This window comes from Syngnathus typhle, linkage group LG9, assembly GCF_033458585.1.
Source record: "Syngnathus typhle isolate RoL2023-S1 ecotype Sweden linkage group LG9, RoL_Styp_1.0, whole genome shotgun sequence".
Classification (NCBI taxonomy): Eukaryota; Metazoa; Chordata; class Actinopteri; order Syngnathiformes; family Syngnathidae; genus Syngnathus; species Syngnathus typhle.
The window spans coordinates 3,170,284-3,187,879 of NC_083746.1; the positions used below are offsets into that span (position 1 = coordinate 3,170,284).

At 41.4% G+C, this 17,596-nt stretch overlaps 2 protein-coding genes across 2 annotated transcripts; one reads left to right on the forward strand and one right to left on the reverse strand.

The window, feature by feature from the left end:
• Window positions 1-64: 64 nt before the first annotated feature.
• Window positions 65-3,683, forward strand: tmem30c (transmembrane protein 30C). Its single transcript, XM_061286383.1, has 7 exons — window positions 65-412; window positions 575-691; window positions 1,194-1,301; window positions 1,374-1,464; window positions 2,390-2,536; window positions 2,605-2,817; window positions 3,152-3,683. Exons 1-7 carry the CDS (start codon window positions 221-223, stop codon window positions 3,340-3,342), a joined length of 1,059 nt encoding a protein of 352 aa, XP_061142367.1. The 5' UTR covers window positions 65-220; the 3' UTR covers window positions 3,343-3,683.
• A 331-nt stretch (window positions 3,684-4,014) lies between these two features.
• Window positions 4,015-13,814, reverse strand: dcbld2 (discoidin, CUB and LCCL domain containing 2). The gene is made up of 15 exons (XM_061286382.1): window positions 13,451-13,814; window positions 11,739-11,963; window positions 11,509-11,646; window positions 11,037-11,088; window positions 10,884-10,956; window positions 7,813-7,946; window positions 7,657-7,697; window positions 7,368-7,583; window positions 7,019-7,143; window positions 6,599-6,746; window positions 6,014-6,157; window positions 5,857-5,950; window positions 5,729-5,778; window positions 5,519-5,653; window positions 4,015-5,023 (listed from the first exon to the last, which is right to left on the reverse strand). Exons 1-15 carry the CDS (start codon window positions 13,554-13,556, stop codon window positions 4,671-4,673), a joined length of 2,034 nt encoding a protein of 677 aa, XP_061142366.1. The 5' UTR covers window positions 13,557-13,814; the 3' UTR covers window positions 4,015-4,670.
• Between the last annotated feature and the right edge of the window lie 3,782 nt (window positions 13,815-17,596).

A 17,596-nucleotide genomic window follows, 5' to 3' on the forward strand; every position in this document is an offset into this window, starting at 1 on the left:
AAAACAAAAGCAAAAAAGTCCAACAATAGTGAACAGGAAGAGTTGATTGTGGTTAATTAATAACAGAACTCAACCGTCTCGCCACACAGCGAGAGGCCCGTCGTCAAATGTGCACGCGTTTGTCTGTGTGTGTCTTTGCATTGTGCTAACACAGGAACAGGAAGCGATCTCCGCCACTTTCACAGAAACCTCGAGCGACGTTCCCCGCGCCGTCGCCACCATGGCCAAAGCCAAGAGCGGACCCCTGGCCCGTAGGCCCGACAACTCGGCCTTCAAACAGCAGCGCCTGCCCGCCTGGTCACCCATGCTGACGGCTAACACCGTGCTGCCTTTCTTCTACTTCACGGCTGTCATCTGCTTGGTGCTGGGAATTTGGCTTCTGCTCACGGCACAGAGTGTCCAGGAAATCCGGGTGAGCCTGCACCATATTTTTTTTCGATCTGTACATCTGTGAAAGGTGTTGAAGAAATGTTGTTTTAAGCCGTCAAAGAGGGAGCGTCAAGGAAGGAAGTGGTCAAAGTTTATGTTGTGAACAAGTGTGTCCTCTATTCATAAATCTTTCCTGTCTCCTTAGGTGGATTACACAGACAACGGCGCGTGTGCACGATGTCACGACATGCGTAAGGATGTGAGCAACGCAGCATTGCCCTGCACTTGTAAACTGTACTTTCCCGTGGACAGGGCCTTGAAGGTAACGTGCAAATGATAACATACACGTGCCTATTATTTACAATTAAAAAAAAAAACGTTACTTACAGAGGAACATATGCATTTAAAGACCTTCCATTTTGTAACACTCTGCCAATATATTCCTGTTGTTAACTGATTTTGGACTGTGTCGTTTCATTTATGAATGGTTGTCGATGTTTTACGATAGCGATTCAAAAGTGATTTTATTTGGGGCAACTTCACAGAACACATTGTGCTCCACACTGGAGGTTAACCGTAATTTTCGGACTATAAGTCTCACCAGCCTTAAAATGCCCAAAAAAGTGAAGAAAAACATATATATGTATATAAGTCGCTAAGTCAACCCCCCCCCCCACCCAAACTATGAAAAAAAACGCGACTTATAGTCCGAAGATTACGGTATGTATGGTAGCTGGTCTCTATTTTTTATTTTTTATTGGTGGTTAACTGCGTAACCAGATTTGATGTGCCCGCAACATCTGTAAGCCACACTGCTGTTTCAGGGGGATGTCTTTTTCTACTACGCCCTTCAAAACTTCCACCAGAACCTGCGCAGATATATGGACTCCAGGGATGACGCGCAGATGGTCGGCAGGAAGACCAACCTGAAGGTGCTTTGCAATGCGGTGCCTTGTTTTTCAAAATGTATTCATATGTAATTCGGATTCATTGCACTGGTCCAGAAACCCAGTTCTTATTGCAAGCCATTTGCCACCAACGACAAAGGACTGCCTATCGCTCCCTGTGGCGCTGTGGCCAACAGCATCTTTAATGGTAAAGACACACACCTGACATGGCAATGTCACTTGCAAGTTCTGAACTCCTATTTGCACGCTAGTGTCCTACCAAGTGGACTTGAAAGATTTATGTCTAGCATGGATGCTGTTAGCTCACTTTCTTGGTGTTCTTCCTCAGAGAGCAAGATTGTTCTTGAGCCAAATCATAACAATGGATCATGATTAAGACCATCCCCGGTTACATGTGATCAAATAATGTGTGCGTGAATCATGTGGTTCACTCCCCATTGTTTTGTTTTTTTTCATTTGGCCAAAAGAAATTTGAGTTAATGAAAACAAAATAACAAACCAAACATACTATAACTATAGTAGTACTATAACTATAATACTGTAACTATAAAATTAACTGAAACTACATTAATAACAATAATACAGTCTTTGTTTTTGTCTTTGACAATTAATTTTCTAAGTGAGCTTTGAGTTGTTTTTTTTTTTTTTATTTCTCGGGATTATCCTACAGATGGACAGAAGGCGTAAAACAATAATTTTGGAATTGTATTGTCGTTTGCTTTTGCCATATTACACAATACATTATACTCCACATAAATTATAAAAAAAAAATTAAATACCTGAACTAATAACGAATAAACTAAAATGATGCTTTTTCAAAAAAAAAAAAAATGGCTATAAAATTAAGTTAAACTTTTTGAACTTTAAAAAAGTAAATAAAAAAAATATATATAATAAAAAAAGTATCAAAAGGATCTGAAACTGTTAACACTACTACGTGTGAAGTGATCAATAGCAACGTCTTGGTGAAGCAGCATGTGGATCACTCCTTAATGTTATTGTACTGAGTATGCGCCTGCGATCAAATAATGTTTGGTGAAGTAATTTACGGCTCATTGCACATTAGTCAGTATGTTTCTGATGTTTTGATTCATCTCTTATTTCCCCCACAGATTCCTTCAAGTTCGAATATCTTGGCTCTGGTAGTTCCGAGTACCCTGTGCCTTTAATACGCAAAGGCATCAGCTGGTACACGGACAAAAACATCAAGTACCGCAACCCGCGGACAGAAAACAGGACCTTGGCTGAAGTCTTCCAAGGTATTTCTTTTCATCTATTTTGTGTACTTTCACAAGATGACTGCTTACTAGCATGTGAAACCCGACAGGCACGGCATTACCTCCCTACTGGCACAAGCCTGTCTACGAGCTGGATACACAAGACGCCATCAACAACGGCTTCATCAATGAAGCGCTCATCGTGTGGATGCGAGAGGCCGCCTTCCCCAACTTCAAGAAGCTCTACGGCGTTTTGCTCCGCACCAACAAACCCTTCCAGAGCGGCCTCCCGAAAGGCAACTACAGCGTGGAGATAACCTACAGTATCTTTCTTAAAGGAGATTTCTGTTCTTACAACCACCTCACAATTTTATGCAGTTTATAGGAGTTTTATTAAAAAGTCCCAATCACCGTCGTTTTTTCAGAAATAGGCAACGGACGTATTTCCAGAACTAGGCAATTACATTGTTGTTTAATTTTACACTTAATGGGTGGCCAAACCGCAAAGTAGTGAAGCCGCGATAAACGAAACGTGAAGTAGCGAGGGATCACTATTTTTTTTCAAGCCATTAAGAGGCTAATTTCCCATGAACCTCTTTACCTTTATTTTCACGATCAATCTGTTTGCCCCCCTTGACTCTCAACCCTTCCCTCCAGACTACCCCGTGCAGTACTTCAGAGGCAGGAAGCAGGTGGTCCTGACCACTTTGAACTGGTTCGGCGGTCCCAACCAGTTCCTGCCCATCGCTTTCTTGATCACCAGCAGTCTGGTCCTGCTGGCAGCCATCGGGCTCACTGTCATCTGGTGGAAGTTTGGGAAGGATGGGAAGAACATGGGTGAGTTATGAATAAGCAGCAGAGTCTATGTCAACTAAACAAAAATGAAATGAATTGTGGAAAATATTGGTTGATGCAACATTTGTGTTCCATCTCATGTTATGTTAACGTGAGTAGAAACTGATTTTACGCCAAAAGGTGTGCATATTTACTAATCATCTTATACTGAAATGTATTTTTTTTTTTTGTTGACTTTAAAATCTTGAGACACTTAAATGCCACATATTAGTGGTGGATTGTATGCAGTATGCAAATTGTGATTTAAACTTATAAAACATTTCAGTTGTCCTTAGAATTACCTTGTGGAAATAGCAGTCAATTTCAATAATTAAAGCCTTATTTTTATTGCCCACTTGCTTTCAATTGGCTTTATTCACTTCTATGTAGCAATATTCTGACCCCATGTATAGCTTCAGTGTGTTGTATACCCAGAATCAAATTGGATTTAGGATAGGATGTATGTGGAAAAAGTAAAAATAACTTGTGTAAAATAATGGGACCACTAAATAAAATCAAATTAAATGTGCATTAAATCTAAGATAATTAAATATATATATATATATATATGTAAATAAACATGTATGAAATGAATTACAAATGTCAAAACAATAGGCAATACAAAACAATATAAAGTTGAGTGCTAAAAGTTTCAGAGAACAGGAAAAAAATGTAATGACTAAACATAATGAAAGTATTGCACTTTAATGCGTACCACCAGACAATAAATTGGACTGATGCAAAGCAATGCCCAAAATAAACAAAACCACAGTAATGTCACACCTCTCTTACTCATCAAAAATCTTCTTTATTTCTCACATTAAGACTTTAAAAAGTTCTTTCTGCTGAGCTGCGACGCAAACAAAAACAGGCAACATTTGGTCTGCAGAAGCGGCATGGGGTGGGCAGCGGGTGGGCTTATCAGCAGGATTCCAAAATAAATATCAGTAAAAAAAAAAAAAAAAAAATCACTTGGGAATTCTTCGAGGTTTGCGGCGACGGAATCACACAAGCAGTAACACAAGTTCAAGTTACGCTTTCAAAGACAACGCGTACCGTGGACAACGAAGCTAAGGAGGAATTTTTCTTTTCCGTCATCACCTTTGTAACAAGATCGTTTTTTTTTTTTTTTTTTAATCACAGTTTCACAAAAGCAAGAATCACAGATTAAAAAAAACAGTAGTTGGCGCGCTCATCTTGTGAGCTACGCGCAGCGCGAAAAAACAAACATTCATTTCTGCGCTTTCAGTGATCCGACTGGAATGGCGCCAACGCAAGCGGATCCAAATCGCCGTCTGTACACGGTAGACATCTTCGGATAAAAGCTCAGGTCGTTGGCCAATCACGCGCCCCCTTCGGCTCTGTTGGTGCCGCACTGGGGCACCTGATAGGTGGGGTCGTGTCCCGTGGCGGTTTTGGGTGTGTCGTATGCCGACTGGCTGCCATCTGTCCGTGCCAGCAGCAATGTGGCGGGCGCGCCTCCTGACAAATGGCGGCCCATGTCCACCACGATGGGCGTGGCGTACTCAGCCCCCGAGGCGGGCAGGGGCTCCGCGTAGGCGTGATAGACATCTGGGGAGATGGGGGCGTCGTACAGGTCGGGGTCGCTGTAACTCGGGTCGGGACTCTCGTCGGGTTTAAAGGTGGACCGGGCACCCAGTGTTGTTACGCCGCTCACCAGGGGCTCTGCGTATTCTGTACAAAAGCAATCAATGACAATGATAAAATCATCAACATTGTGTCATAAGCATCTACGATTTTTTTTGTTTTTTTGGTTCAAATTTAATTTGATGGTGCATGTTTTGTATTAGACCGCATAACCATATTTATAAGAATTTTTTTTTTGAATATTGGGTTAAAAATATGTACACCACTGCCACCTGCTGGTATGTTCCTTTACTAATAGCTGCACAGTAGACCCCAATAAGACTTCTTTCAAACAAAGCTTTTGCAACAATAGTCAAGTGGTCAAGAATGTCAGAGGACTAGACGGTTGCAGTTCATACTTAGTTTTTAGAAGGAGCCTGTTAATTGTTGAAATGATTATTTATTAGGAAATCTTACCTGAAAGCAATACTTCAGTAAAAGTACATGAAAATAATTTTGGTTCAATTTGCAGTCACCTTGTAGAATATTACTAAAAGAAATAGAATGATGGCATTTATTTCAAAGTGGCGCCGCAACTGGTACCTGCGGGTTCGGCGTGCAGTCTCGGAACGGCGCCCCTCGCCGTAAGCCGGCCCACCTCGCTGCTGCTATAGCGGACAGAGTCCTCCGCCTCCACCATTTTGGACGGCAGTAACTGCTTCATACTTTTCCACCAGTCTGCGAGGAAAACAGCAAATTCTAAATGGGAAGTTGTCAGAGACGACGTAAAAAAAAACGAGGGCGATGACACACCAGTGCGATTCCAGTGAGGAAGATCATACGTTCCTTCGGAGCTCTTCTTCCTGTAAACCCAGATGCTGAGTCTTAAAGAACAATGTGGTTGTTTTGTTTTTGACAAGTCACGATGAGAGAATACTCACCGACTCCTCCAGTGCCAAGCACATACCACCAGCAAGATGAGTGCTGTCAACACCATGACCAAAACGGGCACAAGGACAGCAGCCAGCGCCACATCTGAGCTCCAAAAGAAGGATTACAATTAACTACCGACTTTTTCATTTTATTTTTCAAACGTACCTTTGCCAGCGAGAGGCGGCATGGTGGTGTTTCTGATATCCGGAGGTGGTGTGGTCTTGCTGAACGTACGTGGGCGTTTTGTGGCTGCCGGACGAGGGCTGAAACGGGGAGGCGGGACCATCCTGGGCTCCATAGCCTTCCTCGCTGCGGAGAACATGTGACACTTAAGCTACCTTATAACCGGTGGCTATGCTTCTCTTTGTAAAGATGAATCCTGATTGAGCGTCTATTTCCACCGGAAGACATGTTTTGTTTGGGTGACGATTTTGTTACGAGCAACACCATTAAGTAGCGCAGTTTGATTGACAAAAATTGACGTCGTGTCTGATGAATTCACACTGTACCGAATATTTGCAATTTCACCCGTTTGTGTTTTCAGATTAATACTGCATTTGTGGAAGATGAGTTGAGCAGCGACATTGGCCCATTTTTATTCATCTCAGGGGGCAGCCATATTCCCACTTGCTGTCGATGGAAAATGACATCACAGGTTCTAGGTGGCGACTGTGATGTCATTTCGAGTTGACGGCAAGTGAGCTGACATTAAAATAAAAGCAGCACCCCTGTTGAGCATTTTGCTCTCACCTGAAGACACTTGGCATCCGAGCAGCTCCACCTTGATAGCGATCCTCTGCTGCCACCAGGTTGGATTAATCCTCAGGTAGCGCGCCTCGATGGGGGGGATGAAATTATTCCTCACCTCATCCTGGTAGTTGATGTTGCCTTGGAAAATCTGAAATCACAACCAAAGTCTCCAGAATCCCAACGGTGACATTCCCAGAACAGGCCGCTTAATCCATATCTATTCATTATTAAAAGCCACGTGCCCATCCAAGCACTCTACTCAAACCACTCATTTCCTGAGAAACCGTGAGTCAATACCCGTTGCTATGGCAACAGAGCCAAGTCTGCAACCCCTCGGCCATCTAGCCATTTTTTCCTGTCAATTTGCTCGACATGGACGCCGGTGACGTTATTGATGGACCGATTAGCCGCGAGTGTTACCATGTCTTGCGTGGAGTTGGCTTCCTTGTAGCACAGCCACCGCTCGCCGTCGTGACTGAAAAGGACGCGGTATGCCGACACGTAGTACGGGTATTCCCTCAGCGTAGAGCCTGTGCTGGTGATGCCTTCACGCAACAAAAAAGTAAAATCATTTCACACAAGCTTGATAATCATTTTCACAGATCTTTTTTTTTTTTTTTTTTTTAAATGTCTGGGACAACCAGTGCTACAGCTATTGAGTTATCAAGGGACCGGGCTCTGATACAAGTAGCATTAAAAAAAAAAAAAAACGTGAGCATTTAAAAATGTTTCAAATGCGCCTTTTGGGATATTTTGGTTGCCTCTGTACCTGTGATCCTCTTCTGTCGTTTTAGGTCCACCTGCAGCCACTGGTGTTGGTCGTTGTGGGAGGGCGCCCAGGGCAGCCCCGCCTTATTGAGCCGAGCTCCCGACGGCGCCCACACGCTGACCTGACCCGCCACGTCATTCCACTCCCATACGGACGAGGCGGAGATCTGAATATCTGCCACGCCACCGGACCCTAACCCCAGCGTTCCATAGCAGCCTGAAAGCAGTAATTCAAAAATTATTTTTTTCTCTCTATCCTTTTGACATTGTTCAAGTCATGTGACACATACCGTTTGTCCTAAAGGTGAAGAGACTGTTTGACAGTGTTCCTCTGAGGGACAATAAAAAGTACATTAGTGGTGACAAATCCACATTTTCTTCCGATTTCTGTAAAGCCGGGCTTCCGAATCCATTTTTGTTCATGTGCGATTCTTTTTCTTTCTTACCCAGTGGACGTGACGTTGTTGGCCAGTGTGCCCTTATACTGCGGGATCCCTTTACTGCTAACCACATGGATCCTGCCCCCCACGGCGTTGGATACCACGCCAGCGTGCACAGCAGCCAAACACAGCGGAGATGACTAGACAGGTATGATAGAGAGACAAAAAGATCGATGAAGAATGTTGTCATTCCCACATCAGGGTTTCCCAACCCAAAACAGTCAACCTTCAGTTGGAAACTGAAACTGTTTAGGTGCTGCTGTGTTGGTTGGCAAAAGACAAGTTGTTCTAGTTATTTTGTCAAATTAATACATCGTCAAAGTACAACAGACATAGCAACTTTCATTCAAAACTGATTAGAATAAAAATAAAATAATAGGATTTTAAAAAGCCGGGGGGGGCGGACGTTCATAAACCATGCTAATTCGTTTTTTTTTAATCTATAGACTACATTCTGTACATAATGAAAGAAAATAAAGATAAAAATACATAAATAAAAGTGAGTATTTATCCATCCATCGCCTAGTGGAATCGAACCCGCACCCTCCTAACTGTAAGGCAGACGTGCTAACCAGTGCCCCACTGAGCCGCCTAATGAATATTTAATTACACAAAATATAAAAAAAAAAAATCATAATTATATATAATAAATAATACATACATAAAAAATGCACCTATATAGTATAACTATCTTACCGTTATTTCAAATCATAGAAAATGAAAATCTTATAAATACTTTAAGTTGAATCAACAGATCTGACAGTGGAAATAAAAACGAAGCATTTCTCAATAGGACTGTGCATGATTTCAAGCGCGTGATGAAATTCACACTGCGGCAGATGGGTTGCCGATGACTCGCTGTGATGTCACGTTAATTTGGTGAGAACCCTCGAGTGTCTCAGGTAGTGAATCACCCAGCCGGATGCATTCCAATTTCAATGTGTTACCCTAAACACAAAAGAGAGCCTTCCCAGGAACAGCTGGGATTCTTTTTTTTTAATGGCTGGAAAAGGCCAACCGGAGGAATTTGGCGCTAACGAGTTGTGAGCCGACCCCGCGGAGTGACGAGTGTGTTTACACACATGTACTTATTCACATACACGCCGCAGGCAATCAACACTTGCCCAATAACTGCTTCAAATTTCCCATACACACACAAGCCACTTCCCGGACTATGCTCAAGTGGGCTGGCCATAGTTGCGTTAGCGCTTAAAAAAAAAAAAAACTGTGTGACATCTTAAAACCACATGACACAATCATCATTCACCCGCAAATCACACACCAAAATGATATCACCCCATCCCTAAAAAATATGCATTTAATCCAGCAATAGCCTGGATGTTATTTTCACTGGCGGAGGCAACACTTCATCCTGGCAAATTAAACTTTGTCAATTCATACAGCTGGACCCGGCCTCTCACTGATAGTCAGCTGGGATGGGCTCCAAGATGGATGTTTAGTTTCTCACTCCAGAGACCCAACTAGGCGTGCAAAAGATATTCAAATGATGGCACCTTATTAGTATCTGTCAATAAAACTGCACTATACTGAATTCAATCAAATTGTATCGCCTGAAGGTCAACTGGAGATGTGTCAATGTGTCAGGCCTCCGTAATAATATGATGGTGATGGGAGGAGACACACGCATGCATACACACATACCGTATATGACACGCAGACACAGTGAGGTGTTGTCCAGCACGTCAGCTGCACTGAGTCACTCTCCGAGAACACGCCGCAGCTGCACTGGATTAGGAGCTCTTTTCTTCTGGGCCAAAGTATTATCTCACCTCCGTTTCACCCCTCTGACCCGGACCCTCCTCTATTCCTAAGGGGCGCCCCACTCCCTCTAAATCCAGCCCATTACCACCACCACCACCACCTACCCCTCCTTCGTCCTCCCGTCACTCGGCAACAACCCTCCTCCTTCAGTCGAATCATGCGGTGGTGACATCATGGCACCCCCGCAAAGTCAGATACCGAAAAGAAGAGACCGGCTTACAGCACAAATTCCATTCGGAATATTCTGATCGGATCAAGCCCCTTCCCATCGAGATTTATTTTGAAAGTCATGTCGAATGTTAATCCAAGCGTGACGCATAAACACGCGAGTACTAATTAGATCATTCGTTTTAGTGTCCATGAAAACAGTGTGTCTGATCAAAATTTAAATCCAAACTCTGATGGGATTGAAAAAAAGAAAAGATACAGCCACTGTAGTCATCATTGACTTTGCTTAATTTCATTTTGACTTGACATTTCTCAGCATTTTCACTCAATTTTTTGTACCTACAAATTGTTGGGGTGTGTTTGAAATGAACAAGTTGCTTTGATGTAGTAATCAAATTTGTAAGTTCTCTATTCATTTTTTTCCTTTCACATGAACTGCAGCTACTAACCCCAAGATTGATTTCAATGGAATTTACAAATCATAATGCGATGTACAAGCCAAATTTTTAGGCGTTGAATAAAGTCACATAGTTTAATGAAAGAAAGACATTGCTATAATTCAAAACGGGTAATTTGACATTTTGTGAGTCACTTTGTGGCATTTACTAGCCTAACGTGACCGACATGTACCAGCGTGTCCTGACAAGCCGGATGTCAGTTGGGGTTTTAACGCGCCAACTGCAGTAAATCGCATCAGTCCCAGCTTATTGCGTTAGCGTTCCGGTTAACTAGATAGCCGACCGAAATGAAATAGCTCAGTTGGAATCAAAACAGACAGAAAGCTAATAAGCGTGGGAGTGACGACCACATTGGGGAGACGGATTTCGAGCATTTCAAGAGGCGCTCGATATCGTATCGATTTGACTTCAATATTAAATGTAGAACAAAATGTTTCTTTTAATATTTAAAAGTCATTTTAATGCATTAACACTGTTAAAAGGTTACTTTGTACAGTGAATAAGATTTTTGATTTATTCCCTAAACCTTTAAATCTTTCCGGTGCTGATAATTCACCAGATTTAAACAATACTTTGTCGTGCGAAATGTGCTATACGATAACCACGGTGACTCTGCAAGATTTCTATGTGTCCTGATTCGCAATTGGCAAAAAAGAACGTTTTGATCACCTCTCGGTATCCAGTCGGTATTGTTCCGGAAACCTCCTCTGTTGACGTCAAGCATCCGGCTGGACAGTATTTGCTTGGGAAGAGAGAGAACGAAAATGAACGTCAGACAAAAACAAGCCAACCTTATTGCTACTCGAACTTCAAGGTGTTTACCTAAACTCCGCCTCGGGGAAATCACTTCCTTTGTGTAGGCATGTGATGAGATCTAAAGTAAACAATGTCAGCACAGGTTAAGGTCAACAATCGACAACAATTAGCGGCATGTTGTCTTACGAGCATTTTAGACAGTTGTGCTCGAGCCAGCGCCTTTCCAGGAAGTGTTGAATTTTAAATCACAATACAGTTTGTGTGTATTCTGTTCCCACTAAATTTGATAAATAAATGCTTTTTTGTCTATATGGGCCCTGTAATTAACTTTATATTGGAGTAAAACAGTTCGTCCTTCTTACAGCATCTCCACTTGGTCCAAAATGTGCACATTATCCCAATTCAGGCTCCGAGTAATTTTTTTTAGAGATTATTGATTGTTTTCAAATCTTAAAATGGCCCTTTGCAGCTTATCTCGAACGAAGAAACATTCCTATTCCATGGCTTTCGATAACAAAAAGTACAAAGGGAGGTTTACCTGTGTGTTCTGTGGTGGAGTAGGACAGGTAGAATCCACGTCCAGTGTGATGTCTCCCGCTCATGAATTGTACTGTGATCTGATTGCCAGCGGACTCTATTAGTTTGTTCACCTTCACGTTCAAGCCGCAGTACTTCGCTGTAGTATGACAAAAGTCATGTTATTCAAAAAACGATGTAATAGATTTTTTTTTCTTCTTCTTCAAAAGAAGAGCATGAGCGTCCACTTACCAATTTCGCTCCTGGTAGGTCCGATGCCATTGTACAGGCGGAGGTAGTTGACCTGGCAGTCACCGTCGTCAATGTCCAGCTCAGCGAAGCAGAAGTGGATCCTGGTGCCAGGGGGTACGCTGATCTCCCACTCGCAGACCGTGTTGTTGGGGTACGGCTCCGGGTAGCCCAGCGACGACAGCGTCCCACTACTCGGGCCCAGCACTGTGGGTCCGCAGCCATCACCTGCACAAAAATAAACAGGTGACTTTTTGCAACACTTCTCCCCTCAATTGATAATGCATGACCTTGTAACTCACTAGAGCATAAAAACTGTTTATTGGCTATTAAGCAACTCATTTTCCAGCTAACCTCCAACATGATCCAGTACCTCCCAAACCTCAGTTAAGGATTAACTTGAGACTTTTTTTTTTTTCATGTTACTTATTCCGAAAGATGGACAGCCATTGTGCACAACACACAATTTTTCACCAAATCCGGAAAGGTCAGCAGAGATCATTAAATAAATAACTTGTGGCGTTAGCTTTTTCTTTGTATTTTTTTTTTTTGCAACACGACATCCAGAGAACTGCCGTTGTGCATGATGTCACATGTGAAATCTGGAGAGACCAGCATATCTGGTCAGACTTCAGTTTAGCAATGTTTCCACGTCCTTGGCTTCAACCCTTATGCCACAACAATGGTCATGCAAGACCTCTTATTCACATTATTTCCTATGGGAATGTTTAAGTCAAAGACTTGTTTTTGAACTCGGAGGATCCACTGTAATCCCTTCTGCAGCAAAAGTGCAACTTAAGTCAAGTTGTGACCTTAAAGACTTTTTTTTTTTTTGTACAGGGGGAGCTGAAGTGTGTTTATCTGTGTTATGCAAGAGCTTCTCGGTGGACATTATCCAGCTGAAGAGGACAAAAACAAAAGCCTCTTTCCCAGCTCTGACTCACTGCAATGTTCACCAGCAGCTCATGTTACCTTCCTAATAACTCACCACAAGACTACTTTTAAACCAACTGTCCCCCTTATGCCCGTTAGGTATCACATTAGAGTGACTTGCAAGACGTTTGAGCTGCAATTATAAATTATGACCATTTTGTCCACGTGTTTACAGTCATGCCCCCCCCCCCCACACACACACAGTTTAACCCACCCCCAAACTTAACTCACCTGAGTTTGCATATTAAAATGTAACCCTCATTTTGCTCCAACGATCCAAACATATTAGATGCAGAATTTATGTTTGCAAAGCACCGTAAACACGTGGAAACATGAGCAACTAGTGTGATTGGAGCTGGGGGGGGGGGGGGGGGGGGGGGGGAAGAGGCCACAACATGCCCGACATGTGCTGCTGTCTCGTATTGGCGTAAAAGCAGCGATGCCCCTTTAACACTTGTCGTCTTTCAAAACATCCGTTTTCCATTTGATTATTTAAAAGAGGCTGTGGGTGATCATCTGCATCTTAAACTATTCTACGAACGCTTGACTTGAAATCGGCGATCGTGAAAGCCCCCAAGCGGTCCGCGTGCCGAAAGAAAACAGCGTGAACAAAACCGGTTCTCCTGGTTTGAGCGCAACGAATGCATGGCGGCGGCTTGCGGAAAACGGTTGAAAACCAAACGGAATTCCGCCCACCAAAATGGCCATGTTAGGACACAAGTCAACTGTCGGGTGCATGAGGAAGGCAATTTGTGTGTTCCCCCATTTCTCAAAGCACCCACCTTTCTGCGCCCTGCAGCCTTCCGCGGTGAGGATGATGACGAGGATCGACAGGACGAGAACCCCGGCCCCTGTCGGCCCCCTGCCCACCATTACCGCTCCTTCCATAGTAGCAGCCTGCAGTCCAAATGCATACTGCTCGCTTCGGGAGCGCCGGTCGCACACTGCTCCGATCGAAGTGGACCACGCGGGCCGACGTTTAGATCCACGCGAGCGGATCCGAGTGCGGCTTGTCCACCCCACCCCCGTGGATGTTATTCTGCCCCGCTATGATGATCCAGTGATTCGCGACTCTTGGTATGGAGGTTAGCACACATACAGCCAGCCACAAGCAATCTAAAGGGGCTACTTCCTCCATTAAAGCTCCGCCCCCTGGAACTCACTCGCTCACGCACATTTGACACCCCCGCAAGTCCAAAGGGCAAATCCACCTTGAAATTTATTTGGCCCCAGGAGAAATAGTCACTTCCAAAGGCAATTTTGTTTTTGTTTCACACGTTTGGGTTCCGGATCAATAGATGAACATGAGATCAAAGTTGTATTTTTGTTATTTACACTACCGTTCAAAAGTTTGGGGTCACAAAATTGTTTGGGTGACCCCAAACTTTTGAACGGTAGTGTAAATATTATTATAATAAAATATTATGAATTAAATATTGTAAATTATATTTTATATTTGTATAAGATTATATATAATCTATGAATATAAGTATACATATATATTGTAAGATTTTTCACACAGAAGATTATATATATAATCTATAAATAATTATCTAAATAAATATATACACTACCGTTCAAAAGTTTGGGGTCACCCAAACAATTTTGTGACCCCAAACGCTTGCTTCAACGTTGCGTAGTGTTTGTTAGGATAATGTATCCTGCATTTGATGGTAAGTAAAAAATGAAGACCACGGATCTGCAAAAAAGAGTTTGAAGGTAAGAGAACATCAATGCAAGAAAATTTGGAATGCCCTGAAACAAACTACTTGTGTACTGAGCAACATACTTTGAATAAACACATTGACAGGCCATACCAAAGGATGCAAAGCACTAATCGGCAAAAAGAATCAGAAGGCCAGATTATGCAAAGTAACTGTACAGTGATGAGCCACAAAGGGATGATGAGGCCAACATTAACATTGAGCAAAGTGATGGAAATGCCAGAACATATTATATAGAACGTTTTGACTTCAATTGAAAATAGGTTATGTTTCAATACAAAAGTTATATTATTGAGTAATTCCAGTAAGAAAAATTGTCATTCATCCAATTTTGTTCGACAGTAAGATGAGTGAAATAATCAAACTTGTTCATTGCTTTGCTGCAACCTAATGTCCATATTAAACTGATGATTTATTGTCCCATGTACAGCACTACAAAGTAGACTGAATTGGTCCAAACGTTTGTTTTGGAAAGTCACTGGAGTGAGGAGTTCACATTTTCTGACTGAATTGGGCCAAACATTTGTTTTGGTAAATCACTGGAGTGAGGAGTTCACATTTTTTGTCACTGTCATGCAACGCTGGCATTCCATCAAAACATTCTGCTTCTAAGCATCGTGACTCATCGGGAAGATTACCCTTTTATTATTTTTATTTTTCATCTTACAAGATGACATAATGACATGTTTCCAGCTGGATTCCATTTAGCTGCTATCGCAGCAAAAGTCCATGCTAAGAGGAATCATCAGTCATTAAAAAATTAAAAACATCCCCCGCCAAACGTAAATAAAGATTTAAAAATTACACCAATGGAAAAATTTTATTTAAACATGAGTGCATTCAAAATTCCATTTCAAACCTTAGACTGTGAGGCAGACATGCTCACCGCTAGTCCAACATGTTGTCATTCTTATCATGAAATAATAAAAATGTTTTATTGTAAAACATTTTTGTTAAACCCCACTATCTTCATCAAATTGTTAAACTGATCATGTAGTTATGTATATGGTATGAGTCTGGAAATATTTCATTACATTAAAAATACCAACTATACCAATAACATCTAATTAAATGTTAAAATTATTTACGCATTATTTTGTTTTTTATAGTTAAGTACCCAATTATACCAATTACAGATTACTTAAAGCATTTAATTGAATTCAAAATAAGTTCTCAGAAATACACGTCTATGCATTATTAATACATTATGTATTTTTTTTACAAGTGATGTTAAATTAATAATGTATAGTACAGTAAGAATGAGAACACTTGTACAAACTGAGCTCTGGGTTCATGTTAAGTTAATTAAATGAACATTTATGAAAAACAATCCAGTCTCCACCCTCCTGTGGCATATAAAGATCGAATATCTGACGTCATCTTCTGTTTCTTTGGTTACCAGTGCAAACAAACACTTTCCTTTTCGCCTTTAGCCTTCAACAATTTGTCTGATAGTTAATATTTTTAATACTCCGTTTGCATAACATTGAGGGAAATCCCGTTGTGATGCATGCAAGCAAAATCCAAACGCTATAAAAAATGTATATTACACATGGAAGGCAGTACAAAAGCCCTGGTTTTTTTTTGCAAACGATGGAGTATATTGTATTGCTTTTGTACTTGAAGCAAACTTAAAGCAAACGGCGACATCTAGCGGTCAGGATATAGAACAGCAGTGCTGCCCTATTTAAATTAAATAAACAAACCTCATTCTTTCAGTTATAAATCTTTATCTACTAAAATGATAATAATAAACATTAAAGCGGCAGTCATGGTAATAAATAAGGGATTTGCTTGGTTCGGGATATACTGTATAATTGAGCAGTAGTATTAAACATTTAAAACAGCAGCAGATGGTCCAAAGCACTTAGAATTCCTGCGCTCTTGTGTCACTTAATGCACTAAAATCAATAAGTGCAGCCTGTTACAAAAATGGCACTTGCTGTTAATGAGGCAATTAGTTCAAGTGACCGGTTCGTGACCCAACATGTTCACCCCAGGCTGCCATGACAAAAAAAAAAAAAAAAAACACCCACACAATCAATAGGCTTACAATCGGAATGCAACTATTAAAAACTATGTTTGTTCTATTTATCTATCTCTAATGTGGCAGCATGCAAATACAAATTGAAGAGATGGAAGTATTGCCAGGATGTCTCCATCCTTTGAAGATGATTTAATGATTCAATTGATTCATTCATGAAAAAATATTGTGATGCAATATATCAACCTGGGTATGCTGTTTTTAATCACGAGATCATTTTTGACAACCAAATTCAGAAATTGCAGCTTTCGTGTTCTTGTACTAGTGCAATAACATATGTGTCCACTAGAGGGTCCTAGAGGAAACGAACTTGTATTAGTTTCACAATTTCTTTTAACGTCCTTGAAAAATCGTTGCCGATTTCAAAATTCAAAATATTAAAGACAGCTGACATTACTTCACTTTAGTTTACTTAAGCATGTTAAAAAGTCGTCAAAAGTTAATTCAATGCTCCTTAAAATAAGTAAATGAGTAATAAAAACGTATAATTGCATGTATTAAAGAAATGAAATAAATATCTTTAATTCCTGTATTTTTTTTTAATTTTCAGAAAATCAAACTTAAAGGTAAAAACTAAACTAAGACGTATAAAAAAAAAAATCAATCAATTATGATTCTGTTATATTTACAATTAAAGACTTACTTTACTTCCTGTCCGTATGTACTGAACAGTATTTACTGTTACATTAGATATGAAAAGTTATTTTTAACAGGCCTAATTCTAATTATCACTATCAGAAATCAGATCTCTTGTATGACTTTTCAATTATTTGTCCATATGTACCAGACAGTGAGAAAACATAGTGGACTGTTAGTCAAAGACAATGTATGCAGCACTAAACACACACACATGCACAGCTCGGACTATTTCTACGTGACGTTAAAAGGTCATCAAGGAGGCCTAGCTAGTTCCTTGAGCAGAACGTCTATTTGTGTATCTGTGTCTCAGCGGACGTCTGACTGCGTGCGAGCTATTCGTCCTTCCCCATCTATCATGGCCGCCGTTTCCGCGGACCCCCACCTGTCAACCATTCTGCCGTCATACTGTTTTGACCATTCATTTTTCTTTCTGCTCTGTCTTGATGAGCAGCGCAATTCCGCTCGACAGCCCGGCAAGGCGTCAAGGCCGGTGGTCCTAGACGGCACATGTACATACATCA